The following is a 23,452-nucleotide window of genomic DNA, read 5'->3' as shown; positions in this document are numbered from 1 at the left end:
GTAATTTCTTATGGGCCAGAGAGACCTTAGCAAAATGAGATGTCTTTCTCTTTTAGCTTTTGGTCCGTGCAGGTGCCAAATTAGATATTCAGGATAAGGATGGGGATACTCCTTTGCACGAAGCTCTGAGGCATCACACCTTGTCTCAACTACGTCAGCTCCAAGATATGCAAGATGTGGGGAAGGTCGATGCTGCATGGGAGCCATCCAAAAACACAGTGAGTAAAATAATCTTTAATTCAGTACTACTGGAAGTATCTTCAATGCAAGATCTTGTATTTTCGGTTAATTTAATCTGTTTCTGATAAAATATTTATCAGAGCTGCATATATGTAGAAATTTAGTTTATGGACTAAGTAATAGTTAATTCTGATTATATTGCTTCAAATTCTTACTGAAAGTTGTTTGGTTCTTCTTTTTTAACTTTAGCCATTCATATGGGTGTGTAGTGGTATGTTGGGGTTTTGATTTGCATTTCCCTAATGACCACTGATAAATTTTTTAAAAAAATTATTTATTTTTGAGAGAGAGCGAGAGCACGAGCACAAGCAGGGGGAGGGGCAGTGGGTGAAGCTTATTGGGCAGGGAGCCCGATGCGGGACTTGATCTCAGGACCCTGGGATCATGACCCCAAGCTAAAGGCAGGTGCTTAATGGACTGAGCCATCCAGGCACCCTGATTTTTTTTTTTTAAAAGATGTTATTTATTTATCTGAGAGTGAGTGAGAGAGAGAAAGCACAAATGGGGGAGGAGCAGAGCGAGAGGGAGAAGCAGATTTCCTGCTGAGTAGGGAGCCCAATGTGGGGCTTGATCCCGGGACTCTGGGATCATGACCTGAGCCGAAGGCAGACACTTAACCGACTGAGCCACCCAGGCACCCCAGTGACTACTGATATTGAACATCTTTTCATTTGCTTGTTTGTCACTCACATATATTTGATGAAGTGTCTATTCACATTTTTTGTGTATTGTTTTGTTGAGCTGTTTTCTTACTATTGAGTTTTGAGAGTCTGAATTCAAGTTCTGTATCAGATATGGGATTTGCACCTATTTTCTCCCCATCTGTGGCTTGTCTTTTCATTCTTTCAGTAGTGTTTTTGGAAGAGCAGAAGTTTTTAATTTTGATGAAGTCTAATTTATAAATTTTTCTTTCATTGTGCTTTTTGTGTCCTATCTGAAAAATCTTTGCCAAACCCAAGGTCACTAAGGTTTTCTCCTCTTTTGTACTAGAAGTTTATTAAGTTTTAGCTGTTACAGTTAGGACTGTGATTCTTTTTTTTTTTTTTTAATTTGAATTCAAGTTAGTTAACATATAGTGTATTATTAATTTCAGAGTAGAATTTAGTGATTCATCAGTTGCAAATAACACCCAGTGCTCATTACATCAAGTGCCCTCCTTAATGCCCATCACCCATTTATCCCATCCCTCCACTCCCTTCCCCTCCAGCAACTCTGTTTGTTCTCTATAGTTTGAGTCTCTTGTAGTTTGTCTCCCTCTCTATTTTTAGCCTATTTTATTTTTCCTTCCCTGACCTATGTTCATCAGTTTTGTTTCTTAAATTCCATATATGAGTAAAATCATATGGAATTTGTCTTTCTCTGACTTATTTCACTTAGCATAATACACTATAGTTCCATCCAAGGTGTTGCAAGTGGCAAGGTTTCATTCCTTTTGATGGCTGGGTGATATTCCTTTTGATGGCTGGGTAATATATATATACCGTATCTTCTTTATCCATTTGTCTGTCGATGGGCATCTGGGCTCTTTCCATAGCTTGGCTTTTGTGGACACTGCTGCTATAAACATTGGGGTGCATGTGCCCCTTTGAATCACCTTTGGATAGATACCTAGTAGTGCACTTGCTGGGGTGTAGAGTAGTTCTATTTTTAACTTTTTGAGGAACCTCTAAACTGTCCTTCAGAGTGGCTGCACCAGCTTGCATTCCCACCAACAGTGTAGGAGGGTTCCCCCTTCTCCGCATCCTTGTCAACATGTATTGTTTCCTGAGTTGTTAATTTTAGCCAATCTGACCAGTGTGAGGTGGTATCTCATTGTGGTTTTGATTTGTATTTCTCTGATGATGACTGATACTGAGCATTTTTTCATGTGTCTGCTAGCCATTTGTATGTCTTCTTTGGAGAAATGTCTGTTCATGTCTTCTGCCCATTTCTTGGCTGGATTTTTTGGTTTTTTTGGGTGTTGAGTTGGATGAGTTCTTTATAGATTTTAGGTACTACCCCTTTATCTGATATGTTAATTGCAAATATCTTCTCCCATTGCGTGGGTTGCCTTTTAGTATTGTTGATTGTTTCCTTTGCTGTGCAAAAGCTTTTTGTCCTGGTGAAGTCCCAGGAGTTCATTTTTGCCTTTGTTTCCCTTGCCTCTGGAGATGTGTCTCACAAGAAGTTGCCGAGGTCAAAGAGGTTGCTGCCTGTCTTCTCTTCTAGGATTTTGATGGATTTCTGTCTCACATTTAGGTCTTTCATTGTACTATGACTCATTTTGAGTTAATTTTTAAGTACAGTATGAAGTATCAGAGTTCATTGTTTTGCATGTGAATGTTCCAGTTATTCCACCACCATTTGTTGAAAAGCCTTTTTCTACTGAATTGTCTGTTGTGCCTTTATCCCAAATCAATTAACCATATATGTGAGTCTTTCTGGATCCTGTATTCTGTTCTGGTGATCTGTGTCTTTAGCTATGTGATGCCAACCCTACTGTCTTGATTACTCATTTTTAAGTATGTGAAGAGAGGGGCACCTGGGTGGCTCAGACCATTAAGCGTCTGCTTTCGGCTCGGGTCATGATCCCAGGGTCCTGGGATCGAGCCCCGCATCGGGCTCCATGCTCTGCGGGAAGCCTGCTTCTCCCTCTTCCACTCCCCCTGCTTGTGTTCCCTCTCTCGCTGTGTCTCTCTCTGTCAAATAAATAAGTAAAATCTTTTAAAAGAAAAAAAAAAAAAAGTATGTGAAGAGGTTCTGAGACCAAAGTGTTTGAGAATTGCTGCCTTTCCATATGACCATTGGTAAATTCTCTAACTCCTGTGTGCCTTTCTCATTTTATTTTATTTTTTTGAAGATTTATTTATTTGTCAGAGAGAGAAAACAGCAGGCAGAGGGGGAAGCAGGCTCCCCGCTGAGCAGGGAGCCCAATGCGGGGCTCGATCCCAGGACCCCGGGATCATGACCTGAGCCGAAGGCAGACGTTTAACCAACTGAGCCACCCAGGCGTCCCTCCTCATTTTAAAAAGGAAGGGGTGGAATAATTACCTCCATAACGTTGTTGTAAAGATTAAATGAGTTAATTCCTGGAAAGTGCTAAAAATAGTATTTGGTCCATTGTAGGTGCTCTACAGTATTTGATAACATGTTTGAATGAGTAGCTCATATGATATCAGAACATGATTTATCTCCTCCATTTCTTGGCTCAGTTCCTTGGTGTTGGTTCTTTTCTCTGTTGTCTCTCCTCTTACTGTTTCATGTTGGTTGCCAGCAGTTCCAGAGCTACATTGGTTTGGGGACTACTATTTCCTCCATATGTCAATCATAAGTCCCGTTCTTGAGTTTTATTGGCTGAATTGACCTGATTTGTCATCCCTGAACTAATCACATAAGATGAGGTGGATATCTGACTCTCAGCCTTCTTTGGTCCACCTGTAACAGTAGACAGTGGGGTCAGTCCTCAAACTACACCTGAGAAAACTGGAGTGAAGGGGGGGGAATGGATGTTAGGACTGCAACTCATAAATGCCCACCATGTTTATATAGGCCATAAGTTCTTTCCAGACGTGTATTTTTATATAATACACACACAGACATGCACACACATTTGGTGGTAAGAATTGATAACAGATTCCTAAGGGGAAAATCATGACTCTTTTCATTTGATTTCAGTTAATAATGGGACTTGGTACCCAGGGGGCGGAGAAGAAGAGTGCAGCATCGATTGCCTGTTTTTTGGCTGCCAATGGCGCTGACCTTAGCATTCGAAATAAGAAAGGTCAATCGCCGCTTGATCTCTGTCCTGATCCAAGTCTCTGCAAAGCACTGGCAAAGTGTCATAAGGAAAAAGTCAGGTTTGTATCATTTATTATCATAAAACTTAGTATTCTCTCTCTATATAGAGTACCATGTGGTTTCATAATGGAGGACTTGATTACTTGAAAATGTTTTTGTCTTTGCTCATCATCTTTGTGCTGACCCTTTTTTCCTTAAAAATTTTCCTGCAGACACTATGTCTCTTATTTCATGTTGTATTCTCTACATTACTGAATATGACACTTTATGCATAATAAATGCTAAGAAACTTTTCTAAACCAGTCTGATCTTCCAGTACTCCTACATGTTAGAGAAATTTATCTATAAGAAAAAGTCTTACTAGTGAAATGGCTGTGATTAATGTTAGATGTATTTAAAATTTTAATAGACCTTTTTAGGAGAGGCAGTTTACATGCTCACCAGTAAGGTGTACCTCACACAGATGCGGTAGTAATTCCAGCACCCTGCAGAGTGCCTGACAGGGACTCACTAAGTATCACTGAAGGACTGAAAGAATTTGAAAGAATGAATACATGAAGGAACCAATTCCTGATGGAGTTGTCTCTAAAAATGATTTCATACTTGTCTTCTTTTCTAAAAGTAAAATATATCAGTGATTTTAATTATTATTTATAATGCAACTGATTTTCTTCTTATGAGATATTGTAGACATACAAAGAGGTATATTTCATTACTTTTTTTATCCAGATGGTGCTGTGCAATTATTACTGCCCTTTATATCTGGTTCTTGTCATTGAACATTTCAGTAGTTGTCCCTTGATCTTTGTGTTCTCTTGCCTCTTTTATAATTTAGGTGTAGTGATAAATGACTTCCCTTTGGAATCCATACCTTAGAGCTGTGTTAATGGGGAAATTAATGCAATGAGGTATATACATTTCTTTAAGTGTATCCTTAAGGATAAAATTCTGTTACAAAATGACAGCGCGCATCTAAAAACATAGAAGGCACTATAATTACTGCAGTAATAACTTTAACACTGGTGTCTAAGATGAAACCGCTTTGTGTGTGCATGCATGTTCATGAGTTTCTGAAGATTGTGGTAGAAACAGAGTATCCCCTTTCCTATAGCTGTAGTTGGTCATTTTTATGTATTTCTGTGTCTTGTATCTATATATTTATAGATGAGTTCTGTCTTTCCATAGTACAATTTTATGCTCCTTAAGGATACATTGAAAGAAATGTCAAAACAGCAGCTGCAGTGACATATTTTCCACAGTGCCCTGTCAGTTGTGGACTCTGGTGATGCTTCATTCTGTCTGTAGTTAGGATAACTAACGTGAGCTCTAGCTAGAATTTTTGTTTTATTCCTCTGCCCTTCTCTGCTGGCTCTGTATAGATGAAACAGAGTCTGAGTGAAACTGTGTTCATGTTAAATTTTTTGTGAGTAGTGTTTTTGATTTCTTTGTTTGAAGATTCACCCTTTTCCGTTGGGTGAGCTATTTGTTCAGTTTGAAATTTAAATAGTGTTAGAAGTATGTAAAGATGCAGAGATGTATATAAATGGAAAAATACAGCATGTTTCTTATACAGATGTTACAGCTTAATTTTTTTTAACATAACTAAAGCTGTTGTTATGTATACTAATGATGCTCTCGATATTTTTAAAAGCATTTTAATTAATGAAGTAATATAAATATTCTGATAGGATTGATTATAAATATTTTCTTTTATTAGTGGTCAAGTAGGTTCTCGAAGTCCTTCTATGATTAATAATGATTCTGAAACCTTAGAAGAGTGCATGGTGTGCTCAGATATGAAGAGAGATACTCTTTTTGGCCCATGTGGACATATTGCTACCTGTTCTTTATGTTCTCCACGAGTCAAGAAATGCCTCATCTGTAAGGAACAAGTTCAGTCCAGGACAAAGGTAATATATTTTTAATACAGTTTTTTATCATTTTATGAAGTTCTTTCAGACTATAAATAATGATAAGATTATATGATGCCATATGTCTGTTAAATTTCGGTCTAAGTGATTTAAATATAAGAATGTATAATTTATATATTTATCAAGAGAACAATTTTTTGAGTTTCCTCCTTTAAATGTAAACTGTAGAAGTTAAAAATAAAATTGATCTACTGTTTTGCTTTCAAAGCCTCCTATAACCTAGAGATGTATTTAATTCCGTTTTTATTGTAGTTACTTATATTTTGCACCTTTCTTGAGTACATGGGCCCTCATATTCATCTTTATAATAAAGACCACTTGATTTTTTTTTTTTTTTTTTTTGGTAGAATGTCACACATTCTGGATTTGATTGTTTTATCACGGTATTAATATGTTTCTTTATCCTCTGTGTTTCCTGTAAACTGGAAGTGAGATCTAACAGCTTGATTAGAGTCAGCTTAAACATTTTTGGCAAGAAATTCTTACAGATGATGTTACTCACTTTGTATTGTGTCCCACCAAGAAGCAAATAAAGGCTGATGATCATCATCCTGCTGTTAGTGAAGGCCAAATTCTATATCCACTCTGAACTTTTTTATCTTGTCTGACTCTTGGCTTTTTGAGAAGTATTATTCTTTTCTTGGTTTCTGGTTTCATTCTTTTTCTGTGTAACTTAGTGCTTTATCATAACTGTACCGTCTTGCCCATTTTGGTTGTACTGAAATAATTGATTATCCTTTTTAGTTTTTCCATATGTGTGTGTAAAGTGAGATTTAAGTTTCTTACAAATGATTTCTCTTAAGGTGAGTGGCTTAAACCATTGGTTTCATTTATGGAATTTATACTCTTTTTTCATTCCCTTCTTTTTATTCTCATTTTCCCCTGATGTTTCTTAAGCTATTCATTTACCTTCATTAATTAGAAAGGAGCTGGCACTAATTCTTATAATAAATTAGCTGGCAGTGACTTAAAAGGTGTTACCTTGCCAGTGCTTTGTACATTTTCATAGGGAACGTTCTAAGACTGGGAGACTGTTCCTTCTAAGCAACAGTTTGGGAACGAATCTGAAAGAATTTAAGCCATTTTCTTATTTTTAGATTGATCTGTGTATTCTGCTGTTGTGCTTGAAACTTTTTGTGTTGGATTAAGCCCTATTTCAACAAATCTTTATTGAGCACTTGTTTTGTAGTGAAGACAGAGGTGTATATGATAATTCCCTACTAAAAAATTGTAACCTGCTGGTAAACTATGACTTAGATTTAAAGCTACTCTGCCATATAGGATGTTGTAGGTGCTTTAAGAGAGATATAAAGTGAGTTCAGAGCCCCAGGTTACCTGCCAGAAGCAGAGTCTCAGATACAGAATAGCCCTTACTGGTCTTCTAGTCCAACTCTAGGATTCACAGTTGAAAAAACTGAAGCCCAGAGAAGTTTACTCAGAGTACCAAACACAGGTCTCTTAATCTTAAGTCCTTATTCTTTCCCCTGTGTGATGATACACAGACACAATTAAAGAAGTGTCTTCAGAGGGAAGATTGATGGAACAGGGAGGTAGAGAGGGAGGAGTATGCCGTCATTTCGTTTTAGACCACTTTTGAATTCCAAGAATTAGTAGACTGTCAGTTTGACTTTCAGATTAAGAAATTTTCAAACCTGTAGAAAAGTACAAAAAGTAACATACCCACCAAATAAATTTGCCAGGTTAGCTGCAGAGCCTTTGAATATAAAGAAATAGTGACCCCAAGTGGTTAAAGGATAATGAACATCTTCATTAAAGATAAAGCAAATTATAAAACTAGTATTTAGAGGAAGGGGGATAAACAAGCTTTGTCTCTTTAGCAGTTAAAGAAATGTAAATTAAAAATTATGAATTACCATTAACCATTCCTATCAAATTAGCATAAATTTTAAAAATGCTAGCCAGAAAAGTGGAAAATGGACACTCTTTTAAACACTGCTGGAGGTTGAATAAATGGATTCATGTTTTTGAGAGACCATCCTGACAATATTTATGAGGCTTTACGATAAACATGCTCTTATTTAGTAATTCCATTCCTGGGAATATAACCTGGGGAAAAAATTCAAAGGGGAAAAAAGTTAAGACTACAAAGATTTTTTTCACTTATATATTAGGGGATTTGGTAAGTAAATGATTGTTTAATCAATTTGCTAGATTATTTTAAACTCTTTATGAACAATTCAGACGTATAAACAGTTGCAGTGGAAATCTTTTAAAGAAATAGCACATCATTATATAGAGAGGAAAAGAGAATTATCATGCATTGGACACTGATATTATACTAGGCATTGAACTAAACACTCCAGGCATAATATCTGATTTACCCTTTACTACCCTGTGAAGAAAGGTTGTTCTTTATCATTCAGATAAAAAGAGCTGTGGCTCAGCAATGTTAGATAATTTGTAATTATTGGAGCTGCAGTTTGAATCCAGGAATATAAAGATCTTGACCCTCCGTGTCTTACTGCTTTCCCCTGTTACCCAACTACAGAAATTCTATGTACATAGCAAGGTATAAGTTGGGAGAGTCCATAGAGAGCATGTGTGCAATATTTGGTTAGTTAGTTAGGTGAAGTTATAGGTGACTGGTGGTCATCATTTTTGGACAGTGATATTAAGTGGCACAGATATGGGTGAGTGTGAATGTGTGTCAGAAGAGAGGAGAACAGGTGAAAGATGGATGCAAAGCAAGGGCAGTGGGATGGGTGGGGGTGGACAAGCCAAGAGCCAGGTTAAGAAGTAGCTATGCACTCAAAACTCAGATCAAGTGGAGATGAAGAGGAGGTAAAATTGAGGGAAATTATGAATATGTTGTGGAAGACTTGTGGCTTTAGAGATTAGGGAGAAAGAGCAGCCCAAAGCCATGAGCTCCCCACCAGTGTGGGGGAACTGACCAAGTCCTGGAAAAGTTCCTCTGATGTGGATAAACAGAAAAATTCCACTTGGGCTCTAGCAATCTCCTAATCTGGCTGGGTTTTTATTAATATTCGAAATCTAGCTTATCTTACATTTATTTTTATACTTCTTTGTTTTTAAATTTTTTCTGTCACAAAGTAGTTTTTGAAAAAAAATTAAAGTCTATTTTGGTCTTTCTGACCACAGAGGAAATGGAGTTGTTTTTTTTTTAAATCATTCTTTGGGACAGGTAGGGAGACTAACATGGTAGTAGAACCTGTGAAGGGCCAGGGTATATAAAGGTAAAAAAAATGAGTAACCAAGAGAGTAGAGAACAGAGGAGGAGTGCATATTAAGTTTCCTGTGCTGGGAGTGTTGCCTTATAGAGGAAATACGCTTGGATACAAAAGGAACTGTTAGAGTTAGGAGATTTATCTGTAGATGTTCACACTTGTGCTGTAACCTCTTTTTTTGTAGATTGAAGAATGTGTGGTGTGCTCTGACAAGAAAGCAGCTGTTCTTTTTCAGCCTTGCGGACACATGTGTGCTTGTGAGAGTAAGTAGCCTATACAAAACTGACTCAGTGTTTCTACAAAAATAGAAAATAAAACAAATTATAGCTGGAGATTTTTTTTTTTAATAACCCTTGAACAAAAACATTGGTGGCCCTCTCTAGTACCTTCCGTCTCTTCTTCTGTACTATGTGTAATGTCCCCTGTGTCCCTCCTTGCTCCTGAGTATTAAAGACAGAATAAGTTCTGTTCTTCCAACTCACATGTTAATTCATTTGTATCAGCACAAAATGATCTCTTCTCACACACAACAGAAATTTATTTCTAAAAATGACTTTTGAAACATTTAGTCTAGCCCTTTTTACATAATAAAATCCGCACATTTTCATTTGTCTTCACCTTGATGTTGCCTCTCCTGCATACTTTCCCCACTACTGAACCACCCACAGCATCCATTTGGGGCTATAATGTCTGGCCTTCTTAACCTTTCTTAATCTTTATGTCAAAAGAGCTTATAGGACTTTTTGGGAGAATATATTAAAGTTCAAGTGATGTTTTAAAATATCTCTTAAACGTATTCCTTCAAAGACCTTTGCTTTTTATACCTCCCCTTGTTCTTTTCAAATTCATGTACTATTCAACATTCTCCTCTTCCTTTGTTTTCGTTTGTCAGTGAAGGATTTTAAGCAAGTTTAACAACTTACACCTTACTTAAATGGGCTCAAGATAAAGCATGGTGTTTCCTATTTTAAATTGTTCAAGGGGCACCTGGGTGGCTCAGTTGGTTAAGCGTCTGCCTTTAGCTCAGGTCATGATCTCAGGGGTCTTGCTCGGTGGGGAGGCTCCCTGCTCAGTGGGGAGTCTGCTTCTCTCTCACCCTCTGTCCCTCCCCCCAACTCCCCGCTCATGCTCTCTCTCTCAAATAAAATTTTTTTTTTTTTTTAAAGATTTTATTTATTTATTCATGAGAGACACAGAGAGAGAGAGGCAGAGGGAGAAGCAGGCTCCCAAGGAGCAGGGAGCCCGATGCGGGACTCGATCCCAGGACCCTGGGATCATGCCCTGAGCCGAAGGCAGACGCTTAACCATCTGAGCCACCCAGGCATCCTCAAGTAAAATTTTTTAAAAAATAGTTCAGTCAGTAGGTACTGATTTCCAATATAATATCTAATACACAAATTGTATGATAGATTAATCTCACTGGCATAGATTTGCTTTAAGCCTTGGTGGTTTTTTTCATTCTGATAGGCAGTTCATCAACTAAAGAAAGGATCAAGGTTTCCTCCTGTAACATTCTCCTCAAGTAATTGTTTTTGTTTTCCAAAGACTAGTATAATGGCTACTATCAACTGTAAGAGGGCTTGTGGATTTCTGATTTAAGTAAGAAGAGCTCAGGTTACTTAAGTTTCCATAGTCTAGGGGCTAGCAAACTTTTTCTGTAAAGGGTCAAATAATAAATATTTTTGACTCTGTGGGCCATGTGGTTTCTGTAGTAACTACTTAAAACTCTTTCCTATTACTCACCTCTGCCATTATGGTGCAAAAACCACCATAGACAATATGTCTATGAATAGGCAGGACTGCTTTTCATTAACACTTTATTTACAAAAACAGGTACCTGGGGGCACCTGGGTGGCTCAGTCTGTTAAGCATCTGACTCTTGATCTCAGCTCAGGTCTTGATCTCAGGATTGTGAGATCAAGGACTATACATTGGGTGTGGAGCCTACGTTTAAAAAATAAAAAAAAAATGTGAGCAAAAACAGGCACCTGGTTGGGTTTGGCGTGGAGGCTGTAGTTTGCTGACCCCTGTCCTGGACCTACAGAGACTTGAAAGCTGGTTATAATGAGTAGTTGGTAATACAGATTTTCAGGCCTTACTGCAGTACTTTCTCCAGAGTTTCCCAAAGTTTTTACGTTGTTTTTGCATTCACATGTAACAAGAGTAGCAGCTAACTTTTATTAAGCTCTTACCTCATACCAGACTTTTTTTTAAGAGAGAGAGAGCGTGAGCACCAGGGGAGGGACAGAGGGAGAGGGAGAATCTTAAGCAGTTTCCACACCTAGCACGGAACCGGACGTGGGGCTTGATCTCACGACCCTGAGATCATGACCTGAGTCGAAATCAAGATTTGGACCCTTAACCCACTGAGCCACCCAGGTGCCCCAGACATTTTAATCTCTTTTAGAGTGTTTCCTCATTTATCGTCACAACAACCCTAAGAAGTAGATTGTTTTCTCCATTGTACAGACACATTGTTAAGCATTTATTTGCTAGGGAAGATGAAATTGAGGTGGAAAATGCCTCTCTTTCAAGCAATGTACAGTGAAGCACTTAGTCCATTACCTACATCCCAGTAATATTAAACAGAGTATTGGAACCTTGAAGAGTATAAAATAGTGCCTTGACAGGCCAGAAGGAGAGATTGTATCTGTTTTGGAGGGAAGGAAGAAAGATTTTATAGAAGCAATGTAACAACCTAACTTAATAATTAAAAGAACTTGAGAAAATTGTGGTTATATATTATACAGTGAGACGCTTAAATTAATCCTTTAAATTTAAGGAAAAAATCTGCCCTCAGATTTAAGACAACTCCCAAATGAGATTTCTGCTGGCATTAGCTCCAACCTAGTGCATCATGCATAAGCCAGCATCAGGCCCATCTCTGTTTAGGCCTTGACATGAGGTCGGCCTTGATAACCCTTCTCTGTCCCCTGACATAAGCACCGTTAGGAGTCTGTGCCCCATCTTGTCCACGTCAGTGGTTTTGTGCTTTGTTAAAGTTTAGTGCCTGATCATAAATTATCCCTGGATACCTGTCACAGTTGTCATTTATTTTCCATGTTTTTGAAATGATAAAGACACTTGGTACATAGACTAAGATATGGAGTATACTTTCATAGTAAATGCTAATGGGAAAGGATATATTGAAGAGCTGTATGTTATTGTGTAATTAATTAACAACTTTAGATGTAGAATTAACAATCCACAACCTATAATTGTGCCTAGGCATTTCTTCTTTGGGATGGGAGAGCATTCCTCTGATATATAAATATTAGAAAGTCCATTATGACACCTATCTGATGTTTTCTTGACTGCTGTATTAAAAAAGTAGTTACTAAACAGTGTCCTTATTATATTACATCAGTTTGCTAGAAAGAGAAGGAAGAGAATTCTTCAGCATATTTTAGGAGTTTTAAGGATAAGCTATTTACAACAGAAAGTACATTTAGAAAATTATGTGAGCAACCTTTTAATTCTATATTAGTTGAAACTTATGAAAAGTATATTTCTCCTTTATTCTCAAGCCTTAAGATGTTGAAATATTTTTAATTAAAAAAAAACACAGAAAAATCCTTTTCACAATTTATTCTACTGTATTAGAAAACGTCATTATTTTCATAATAGTGGGCTCTCTCTTGTAGAGGCTGCCTCTAGAGAATACACATTCATAGGTGGATAACATTTTAAGAAGGTAGAATCGTGTATTCATAGAACTTGTTTAGTGTTTATTTCAGCGTGCGATTTAAGTTATAAAAGTGAGCAGAGAAGGGCAATCCTCTTGTTGTGTTGTCTCTTGTGAGAAGTATCCGATTGCTGTTTTGCAGACTGCGCTAGTCTGATGAAGAAGTGCGTGCAGTGTCGGGCAGTAGTTGAGCGAAGAGTGCCTTTCATTATGTGCTGTGGCGGGAAGAGTTCCGAAGATGCCACTGATGACAGCTGTGAGTGTATTTTTTTGAGTTTTTCTGACTTCGTTTTCTCATTGGGACTTTAAAGTGCTGAAGATCTTGTCTCATGGGTGGTAAAGCATAGGGTAAGGGTATGTGACCCGAATCTACAGAGGAACAGGTGGGGTTTGCTCTTGTTACAGGAAACTTGAAATTATATTTTTCTGGCTTGCACTAGGATTATAGAACTTGAAGCACTTGTCTTTTAAGAAACCTCCATGTGTGATACAAAGAAAATTGTTGTACTCTTGCTTAAAGAAACAGCATATTACAAATTATTTTTTCAGTTACACAAGTATCAACGCCTCATTCCTTTGTGTAGCAGGTTTCACCTAATGCATGTCAGTATTTTATAGAATAGTGTTTATTTGGGACAGAGTAACTGTAGATAATACTGAAGTATAACTCAGTGACGAAGTGGAAAGATGAAAAGTAAATGATTTACTTTCAACCTTTTTAATCCTATAAAATATTTTTCATCTTTGCACTAGATATAAGCTTGGATGGTATCTTTGATTTCTTTGCTCTATGTACACATGAGGAAGAACATCAGTGTAACCATTTTTGCCCAGGGCTTTTTGTCTTTATCACCAATAGAGTAGAATAAAAATCCCAGGGACAAATAAACTAGAGTTAAAAGAGTAAAAATCTAGAGAGTAGTAAAAGTTGACATAAAAAATTTCCCTCTGTTTAGCAGACCCAGTGATCACAGCTTTTCGTTCATGGAGTTCCTCATCTCGGAACAGTAACAAGGAGGGTTGGGTGGAGAGGAAGGAGCCTAGGTTTTTGTGTATTCTCATAAACATCATCTAAGAGACTTTATAATTATTGCTGCCAAAACTGGCTAAATAAAGTGCTGTGCTGCCTACCTTCTTGGGTTCGTACAATGTGGGAGCAGAGAAAACAAGCATAAAATGTATTTGTGAGCTTGCCAAAGGAAGCAAGTAGTACCTCGGAAGACCCAAAAGTCTGTGTGTAGATTGTTGTCTAGCTGAGTTAAATATAATTAGAAAATAATGTGCAAACCTGTTTCTTTCTGAAGATTATAAATGAAGGCGTGTAATATGAAGGTCACTGTTATGTCTGTTGGCCATGAATGAGAAAAACTTTTAAACAGGATTCTAGTAGTAGTCTTGTGTTTTTAATAAAGCCGTAGTAATTTTAGAAATAAAAATCATTATTATGTCAAAACAATCATAACATTAAAATATTTTATTTACATTATAGCAAGTGGAAATATTCCAGTGTTACAAAAGGACAAGGATAATACCAATGTCAATGCAGATGTGCAAAAGTTGCAACAGCAGTTACAGGACATTAAAGAGCAGGTAATAATGATTTCTTCTTGGTAAATGATGATTCTAAGAATGGCATTTAATATTTTTCTATAAGACTACTAGTGTTTTATGTAGTAATCGTGGTTCATATTAGGGTATCAATTGTAGTATTTGAATATTTGCAAAAGGTAATACGATTCAAAGATCTAATCAGGCACTTTCCAAAATAAACACACGGATGACCAATAAACATGAAAAATGCTCAACCAGATTAGTAATCAAGAAATGAAAATTAGGGTGCCTGGCTGGCTCAGTCAGTAGAGCATGTGACTCTTGATCTTAGGGTTGTGAGTTTGGGCCTCGCTTTGGGCATAGCACTTACGTTAAAAAAAGAAGAAATGAAAATTAAAGCTACAGTTTGGTGCCTTTTCCCACCTACCTGACTGCATGGAAAGCTCAGTGTTAGAATATGTAGCAGCCATAACCCACATCCTACTGATGGGAATATAAATTAGTAAAAATACCTTGGAAAAGTTTGTCGTCACAATCATATAACTAAACAGGATATTGTTTGGTGATGCAAACTAGGAAAAAATTGTACAGATGTTGTTTAAAACCAGGGGTAGTGGTTTTCTTGGCTGGGAGGACCGGAAGGGAGCACAAGGGACAGGGAAATATATAAAGTGCCGATTGCATACATCTGATCAGTTTGTGAACTTTTATCAAACTGTACATTTATGATTTGTACACATTTCTGTCTAGATGTGGTATTTAGGTAGAAAGTAGAATATATATTCTCTCTCACTCCCTCATACACACGCACGCCATAAAGAAAAGCAAAAGAAAGAGAAACGCACTATTTAGAATAGTAGGGATCAGCGAGGGGTAGATGGAAAGGGTTCGGGAGGATGTGTGGAGCGGCTTCAAAAGAAAGGGCAGCATTCCATCCTTTGAACGTGCTGTTCATATCTTCCGCTTGCCAACAGAAGTACTCTTTTATCTGCTCAATATTTGACAGCAGCAACAGTAAAATAAAGAGGTCAGTTACAACTTGTTACATAAATGGTAAGTAAGAAAGTCCGCCCGCCATCCCCCCCCCCCCTTATCATTTGACCCAGCAGTTAAATTGGATGCAAAGGATTGAGGAGCAGAGGGTGTTATTTCTTTGGTTTGGGTATCACATCAGTGTTGCCATGCAGTTGTTAATCATCACTCTTGTCTTTTCTGTTGATTTTACAAGAAAGTAACATAGTCAATAAATAATGAGTCAGGGTAACTGATGACCTTTGTGATATAGTAATATGGTAGCTACAGTAATTTAGAATTAAGCATATATATTTGCTAGGAATTTAAACACCCGTCTGAAAAGGTGAAAACTCTATGACTAAGCTAGTTTTTCTTTTGAAATCTTGCACCTAGTAACACTTACTGTACAGTGAATAGGTAAAGATAAACATGGATTTGCCAGTTCTTATGGAGGAACATAAAAATAGGAACCTATTTAGCTCATTCTAATATAAAATAGAGCATTTCAAAAATCTTGAAGCTCCTTAGAATCTCATTTCCTTTCCTATAAGACACTTCTAGAAAGGTAAACTGATTTTTGAATACATCTTCTCTGAAAAGCATTTCATCTCCTAATGGTGAATTAAAATTGTTCTTAAAATGAATAATGGCACTTTTTGAGCCCTATTATGTATCCTTAAAAATTCAGCTTTACCTTTATCCAAGTTTAGCACTCCAAAGAAGTTTCTTCTCCCTTAAATAATCTTCATGACCATATTGCATCACTAAAATATTTAAACAGTTACAGGAAAATTCATTTTCTGAGGATTGATGGATGGGATTTCTTGCAGGGACCCCTTCAAGGTTACCAAGACAAAGTAGCTGAATAACCCTTTTAAAATTTTATTTTATTTCTTTAAGGATTTTATTTATTTATTTGTCAGAGAGAGAGAGCACAAGCAGGGGAAGCAGCAGGCAGAGCGAGAAACAGGCTCCCCAATGAGCAGGGAGCCCGATGTGGGACTCGATCCCAGGACCCTGGGATCATAACCCGTGCCGAAGGCAGACACTTAACCAACTGAGCCACACAGGTGCCCCTCCTTTTTAAATTTTAAATCTCCAGTCTTTCTATTACCCCAATGTAATTTCATGTGGTATTAAGATATATTAATCTCAAAGTAATTTAACCTAGGCTGTGCAGATGTGTTTACTTTTGGAAATAAGAGTTATTAATTGACTGCATATAACTCTTGAAAATTTAAGGGAAAAGAAACTATTTTAATGGCACTAAAAGGCTGGTTTGGCTTTTTAAATAAAAAAAATATAATTTTCTACAACTTTGTTTCTCAAACTTTAAGATAGATAAATGTGAAAATTTTCTTCAGGAGGCTGTGGTTAACAATTTAGATTACAATTCCTTCCCCCTCCCTACCACAGTGATCTCTGGTATTGTCAAAGTTGGTAACTACATTTTCATATAGGCCTTAGGCCTAGTTTATTAATCTAGACATTCTTTTTTAGTTATTTCATTTCTGTGTAATTTGGGAAAAGATACAATTCAGAATGAAGCATTGTGATATATTAAGGTAAAATATATTTTTATAAATATAAAGTGTAAAATGTGTTTTTGTGAATGAATGAATATCTGCTTTCCTAGAGGGTTTTCACAAAAGTATACCTAACATACTTCTAAATTTTTCTGAGTTCATGAAGTTACATTTATTAATATGTAACTAACGCTAATTGTTTTTAACCTAAGGGGATTCTACATTGATAGTAATCCAGTGAAGCATGTTTCAGAGCAAGAGCTCTGGGCCACAGAACCCCAGTTCACATTGTGGCCTGCTGTGGGGAAGTGTTTAGCGCCATGAAGCCTCAGTTTCCTCGTTTTTAAAGTGGGAGTGATAATAGGGCTGAGATTGTATCCTAGCGTGTGGCGTGTATTTTTAGGGACATCTCTATGCTGCTTCCCCTCTCCCATTGGCCTGATAGATTGTCATGTTTTCTTACAAGAGCAGCATAGTACCCAGAGTTGGGGAATCTGACTCAGACTGAATGCGGCTATTTTTATCCATTTCCTGTTAGATTTTGGCATTTGCATTTTTTTGTTTTATATAGTATTTATTTTAGGTTGTGCGTTTGATACAGTCCTGACAGTACAACCAATATTTCTATTTTATAGGGATGACATTCCCTATAACTGTTCAAAATTTTTAAAATTAAAAATTTTTTTTTTAATTTTAGAGCAACAAAAGATTGAAACAACAAAAGAAAATGATGTTACAAAGTTGTTACATGTTACAGTTTCAAAATGTAAAATGTCTCAGCATTTACTACTCTGTTATCTCACATTCCAGACCATGTGCCCTGTGTGTTTGGACCGACTGAAGAATATGATTTTCCTCTGTGGCCATGGAACGTGCCAGCTCTGTGGAGACCGAATGAGTGAATGTCCTATTTGTCGCAAGGCTATTGAACGAAGGATTCTTTTGTATTAATTAAGAAACTCTGTGTTTTCTTAGCTGAAGTATTTGGTCATGAGCTCTTAGTAATCTTAATCTGTTAAGCCAGGTGGAGGTTCTAATGAATTAATTTTTAATATCATAGTTTCTTTCCTAGAGTGTAATTAGACTGTAAATGTGCCAGAACAAAAAACCTCTACAAGACAGTGTTTGAAGTTGTGTTTTTTGTTTTTGTTTCTTTTAATTTGAAACATCAAATCCATGTAATTCATAGGTAATTTACTTGTCACTTCTAAGGGAAAATCCTTTAAGGATCTGTTATTTTTGTTTTTATTGCATCTTTTCTTATAGTTTATAAATTTGTTAGACCTCGAGAAATGTAGTTCCTACGATCAGCTATCCTTCAGTTTATCATGATTTTACACAGTGGGTTGACACAGGTACTCAGAACAGTCATGCATCAAGTGAACGGGACAAGTCAAACCATTAGGTCACATGTGTTAAATGACAAAATTATAATACAAGTTTTACATAGTTAATACTGAAGAGAGGATTATCTTTTTAAGATAAAAAGTTATGCAAACGATTGATTCTGAATTCTTAGAGTAAATGGAAGCATGGAATGAGAGAGCAGTGACTTTGCAGTTAGCTTAATTTCTAGATTTAAAAGGAAGATTGTTTAACTTGAATCAAATTTCTAGTTTCATGATGATTGACATGAAAAGGAAAAACAAGCAGTCATAGTGGGGAACTGAAGTGGGGGAAGTGGCCAATAAATGAGTACCTATTAACTGACCATTAACAGTTGCCTTTCATATATACTAATCTATACACTGTTCTGTTTACCAGCCTTTAAAAAAAAAAAATCTGTGAAAAGTGTACCTCAGTTTTCCCTGTGGTTACTTATCCAGGCTTGATCTGACCAGTGAGATAATGTTGCCCTTTTTGGGCTTCTGAGGTTCCATGTAGCTTTTCTCGTGTACTGAATAGTACCCCAGTGATCTGAGGAGGATAACGCATTGTCCCAAGGCAGCAATCTTTTCCTTGTCCGTATCTTTTTAATTCTGACAGTAATACTGGTTCTATCTTCATCATAAGCCCTACTTCCATTTTCTTTCAGTTGCTAAGGCTTGCTGTAAAGAAAGCACTCTCTTTATACCTACAGGTGAAGATATTATTTAAATTGCCAGCAGTATCCAAGACATAGTAAGTAACCTAATAATAAATACTTTAGAAAGAGTGACCAGGACATTTACAGAAATATGTCTAATTACCTGTAGTTTTTTGGTTTTTTGTTTTTTTCAGTCTGATTCTAGAGCATCTGATAATTTTCCCTCCTTTGAATGAGTAGTCTTACTCTGTCTAGGATGAATCTACATATACATAAGTGTCTTGGGGTCCTTGCTGCTAGGTTATAAAAATACTGGCTGTTTACAGTGGTGTCTACTATATACTGTCCATAAGCTTCTTCCTAAGGGTGTAGCTATCTGGTAGTTCTTTTCCTTTCTTTAATTCTGGTTCTTCTTTCTTTTTGTTTGTTTTTTGGGGGTTTTTTTTTTAGGGTTTTTTTGTTGTTGTTATGACAACTAAATTTAAGAATATTCCTGGCAATTTAATGGCTGCTGCCTTTGCAAGTCCGGGTGAAAACAGTGGTGAGCTTTGCTGGCTGATTTTATAGTGTCGGTAATTCCATATCTGTGTTTAGCTGAAAAACTTAGGATTTAGAACAGTAAAATTTTTATAAATTTTAAATTTGAAAATTTATATAGATTCAGTTATCTAATAAAGGGCCACTGAGGCTATTTTTTAAGCCATATTTTAGAGTTATAGAGAGAACATCTGACATGATGTTCACTTAAAGAAATAGATTATTTTCTTTCAGATTTGAAAATAGTGAAAGTCAGGATTTTTTTTCTTCCATGCCATAGGTTGCCCATCTCTTTTCCACTAGATCAGCTGGAGAGGAGGAAACACCTGGCTGACTTGTGCATGGTTTGGCCACCCAGTGAATTCTGTAGTCTAGAGCTCTGCTTTACCTAAATCCTTTTTGTATTTGGAGCTTGCAGTGCTTAAACTTACATCCCTAAAAGGCAGTTTCATTTTCCAGACTAGTTCATTTCTTCTACATTAAAAATACAATAAACTGTTACAAAAAGTCATTAAGGTCACTATGATTATAATGCTGTATACTTGTGGAATTTTCTATATTTGTACCACTTTGAAATATGTTTAATGAATAGAAGGTGTTTCTCTATTCAATGTTTTCAAGCATCTGATAAATTATTTTAAATTTGTTTTGTGTTTGTGAGCAAGAGTAAGATTAAGAACTGAGTTGTTTAAGTGACTTCCTTCTAATTCTGTGAAATTGCTACCTCTTAATGTCTCTCAGCAGCACTTTCCCAGTTAGATATGTTTCCTTCTCATCAGCTCATCATCATGTGCCTCAGAAGAGCTTTTACTTTTCCTAGAATCATTAAAAAAAACATAGGCCTCAGGGGCTAGATACACAACATTGAAAAAAGTGGTCAGCATCTTAGCACACACAGAATCTATCATGCAGCAGTTGTACATTTGAAGAAATCTGTAGTCAAGAAGGGATCCAAAGGTACTAATAACATTTCTTCCTAATGTTTCAGAAGAGTTGTCATTTGGATTCCCTCTCTGTACCCCCTTACTCCTACCACATTTTCTTCTCTAAGACTAAGCTTTGTTGCCCGAAACACACAGAACTTACCAGATGGTGCTATTCTACTCGTTTTGGTTCACATAATTTAACATTCTTACTGCTTATACTATATATGTATTTAATTTTGTTGGGAGCCAGAAGGCTTTTCAAGAGATCATTTTGTATTAGTGTAGGAATAGTATATTAGACAAATGTTTAATTTAGCTGGCCAAATCATAATTGGACAAGATGTTTGTAATTTTAACATTGCAAATTGACCAGCTAGTTACTGAGACATAAAATTAATTGATGATGTTGAAAATAGCGTTCTTAAATTTGTATCTTTGATGGCTTTAGCCTGTAAGAGCATTTTAGCATATTGAAATGCATGCTGCTTAGGATTTGTCCAATTCAAATTTCAAAGCTTGCTGGGTCATGTTCTTGTTTATTATGAATTCCTTTTTGACTGGGAATTAGTTACGCTTATGAACTAAGAGACTTAGTGATGTGGTAGGATAGGGAAACAGTAAGCAGTTGCAACAAGTAAGAAAGAAAAGTCAGTGTTTGAATTTAGAGAAAAAGGTTTAAAAAAATCATGTAGATTTCATCAAAGCAGTAAGCAGAAAGAGTATACTTGATTGAATGATAAAAACCCTTCAACCAGTTTTTAGTGTCGTTTAATTGACAATTGCTTTGTAAACTATACGGTTTAATACATCTGGCTTTAAAAAAAGTCCAAAGGAAAAGCACCTATCCTGTCAGAGTCTCTAAAATGATACAGTAATAATTTGTGTAAAAACTGAATTTTTGGAATAGAATTTTTTTTTGCATTTTTTTATTGTAAAAACACTTAACATGAAATTTACCATCTTTAAGTGTACAGGTCATTAGTGCTAAGTATATTCACGTTATTAAATGGCTATCCAGAACTTTCTTGCCTTGCAGAACTGAAACTCTGTTATACACATTGAACAACTCCCTTTCTCCCCCCAGTGGAACAGTTTTGATTAAATATAAATCAAGAAACAACCTGAATTTTCTTAATAGTTTGTGTCTGCAAGATTTAAAGTCGTGGCCAACATTAAGTTCCTAAGATTTGGGGGATGACAGAATTTCTTCCCTTCATCCCAGCTGTTATAAATCATAATTGGGTTGGGGTTAATTGTCTGTTAATTGGAAGGGTTTGTTACTTCATTTGGAGCCTGGGGTGGGGGGGGCACATTTCAACATTAGAATTAGGTTAGCTTTGAATTTGTAGTGAATGGGGAAGGTGATAGATTTTCACAGACTATGTGTGCCTTGTCAAAAATGTTAGTTGTCTTTAAGTCTCCTTGTAACGGTCTCAAATATTTTTTTTCTCTCAAAAACGCAACCTAATTTTATTTGCTTGAATATTATGATAGGAATGCTTACTGATATTACTTGATAATCATATGATAGCCTTGGAACTTATATATATGTAAGTTCCAAACTTACATATATATATAAGTTTTATATCTATATATATGAAACTATAGCAGTATTAATAATCACAGTTGTACTTCTTTAAAACATTAAATTTGAGGAAAAACTATTTAATGCTGTCTCATGTGTACATTGCTTTGCTGTAGCAAGGGGGAAAATCCTTTAGATTGAGACTCAGTTTACTCATAAATGGTTATTAGAGGATGAAACTAAGAGTATGAAAATATGAACGAGTTAGTGGAGCTGATGAATTAAAATTGTAGGTTGCTACATTGGCATTTTCTACCTCCTTTTCTGTCAGAGTATTACTTTTCCAGCTTTTATTCTTTTTTGTGACTAAGGAGGAGATGGGAACCTGAGGTTCAAATTGAAATTTTTACGTTGTTGAGGATTTAAGCAGTAGGTACAGGAAGGGTGACTTGCCACATCAATTTGGTGTGTAAATCCATAACGACACGTGGTGACTGACATGTACAAAATGTGTAAGAAAGATAATATTGCTGAGTGTTTTACTTTTCCTGCACAGTCTACGTGACTTGTTTCATAAATGTGGCTTCTTTCCTCCCAAGTGCAAAATGGTCTTATTTTATAGAAATGTAATTTTCTATAAAATAAACAAATATGCCGTTTTGTCTAAAATCTATAATTTCAGGAAGCTATTGAAAGTTCTGACTCAGGGCTTTGTAACAGTTTAAGCAATTGTTAATTATATTTTGGAAAGTCCATCTACATAATTTTTCAGTGCCTTGGAAGAATTATTAACTTGGCAACACTACTAAGACTTTATAGGAGGCTGTCTTTAGTGTGAGTGTATCATCACACACACGTTTATAAGGCGTATTGCTCAGCTTGTGTAATAGCAATACTGCATGTGTGCTGGGTTTGGGTAATTCTTTAAAGGAAGTTTTCTAGATTTGCACTTGATATTTGTTTTTAAAAAACTGATTATTTACGGCCATGACACTGTTACCAGAAAAGTAATTCTATAAGTCATTATACAAAGTCATGTATAAGTAGCATCTGGGAAGAAGAGCTAGGGTTCATACAGTTTGCTATTTTAATATGAAAGGAGGATCTGTTTGGTAAACACAGATTGTCTTCCCCTCATGAAAAAAAGACTTTTTGTTCAAGTGATTCGGTTTAAAAACATTTTTTAAAGGAAATCATGGATTGCATGTTCTTAATGCTAGCCTTACTTAGCCTGAATCCACAAAATTGTTTTCTGTTAATTTCAGTAGTCTTGTCATTCTAAATACAATATATTCAGTGTGATAGAAAGCAGTTTAATTGACGCATAGCACTGTTTTGCTTTGTATTTTTTCCAGTGTTTTTTTAGCTCCCACTTGATTAAAAGTCTTGCTCGTGAATATAGTTTCTGTATGGCAAATGATTCTTGCTTATTAGCTTTTGTTAAAAAAACACTTAGCAAGAGCTAAGCTTTTAAAAATAAATGCAAACATTTACCATTAATTAAACTT

General features: G+C 36.2%; 1 protein-coding gene across 2 annotated transcripts in view; it reads left to right on the top strand.

Moving 5' to 3' along the window:
- The window catches only part of MIB1 (mindbomb E3 ubiquitin protein ligase 1), a 127,700-nt gene extending 106,161 nt beyond the window's left edge, over positions 1 to 21,539 (top strand). For both annotated transcript variants that reach the window (XM_034995994.1, XM_034995993.1), the window contains exons 15-21: positions 57 to 218; positions 3,895 to 4,076; positions 5,735 to 5,927; positions 9,339 to 9,417; positions 12,982 to 13,095; positions 14,329 to 14,429; positions 17,741 to 21,539. In XM_034995994.1, coding sequence (XP_034851885.1) covers positions 57 to 218; positions 3,895 to 4,076; positions 5,735 to 5,927; positions 9,339 to 9,417; positions 12,982 to 13,095; positions 14,329 to 14,429; positions 17,741 to 17,881 — 972 coding nt within the window. In that variant the 3' untranslated portion in view covers positions 17,882 to 21,539. The remainder of the gene's footprint in view (positions 1 to 56; positions 219 to 3,894; positions 4,077 to 5,734; positions 5,928 to 9,338; positions 9,418 to 12,981; positions 13,096 to 14,328; positions 14,430 to 17,740) is intronic.
- The last annotated feature ends 1,913 nt before the right edge of the window (positions 21,540 to 23,452 follow it).

The sequence above is a fragment of the Mirounga leonina genome, unplaced genomic scaffold (genome assembly GCF_011800145.1).
Source record: "Mirounga leonina isolate KUSES-001 unplaced genomic scaffold, KU_Mleo_1.0 Mir_93, whole genome shotgun sequence".
Lineage (NCBI taxonomy): Eukaryota > Metazoa > Chordata > Mammalia > Carnivora > Phocidae > Mirounga > Mirounga leonina.
The sequence above is the reverse complement of the archived record's forward strand: the minus strand, read 5'-3'. Positions and strand labels throughout refer to the sequence as shown.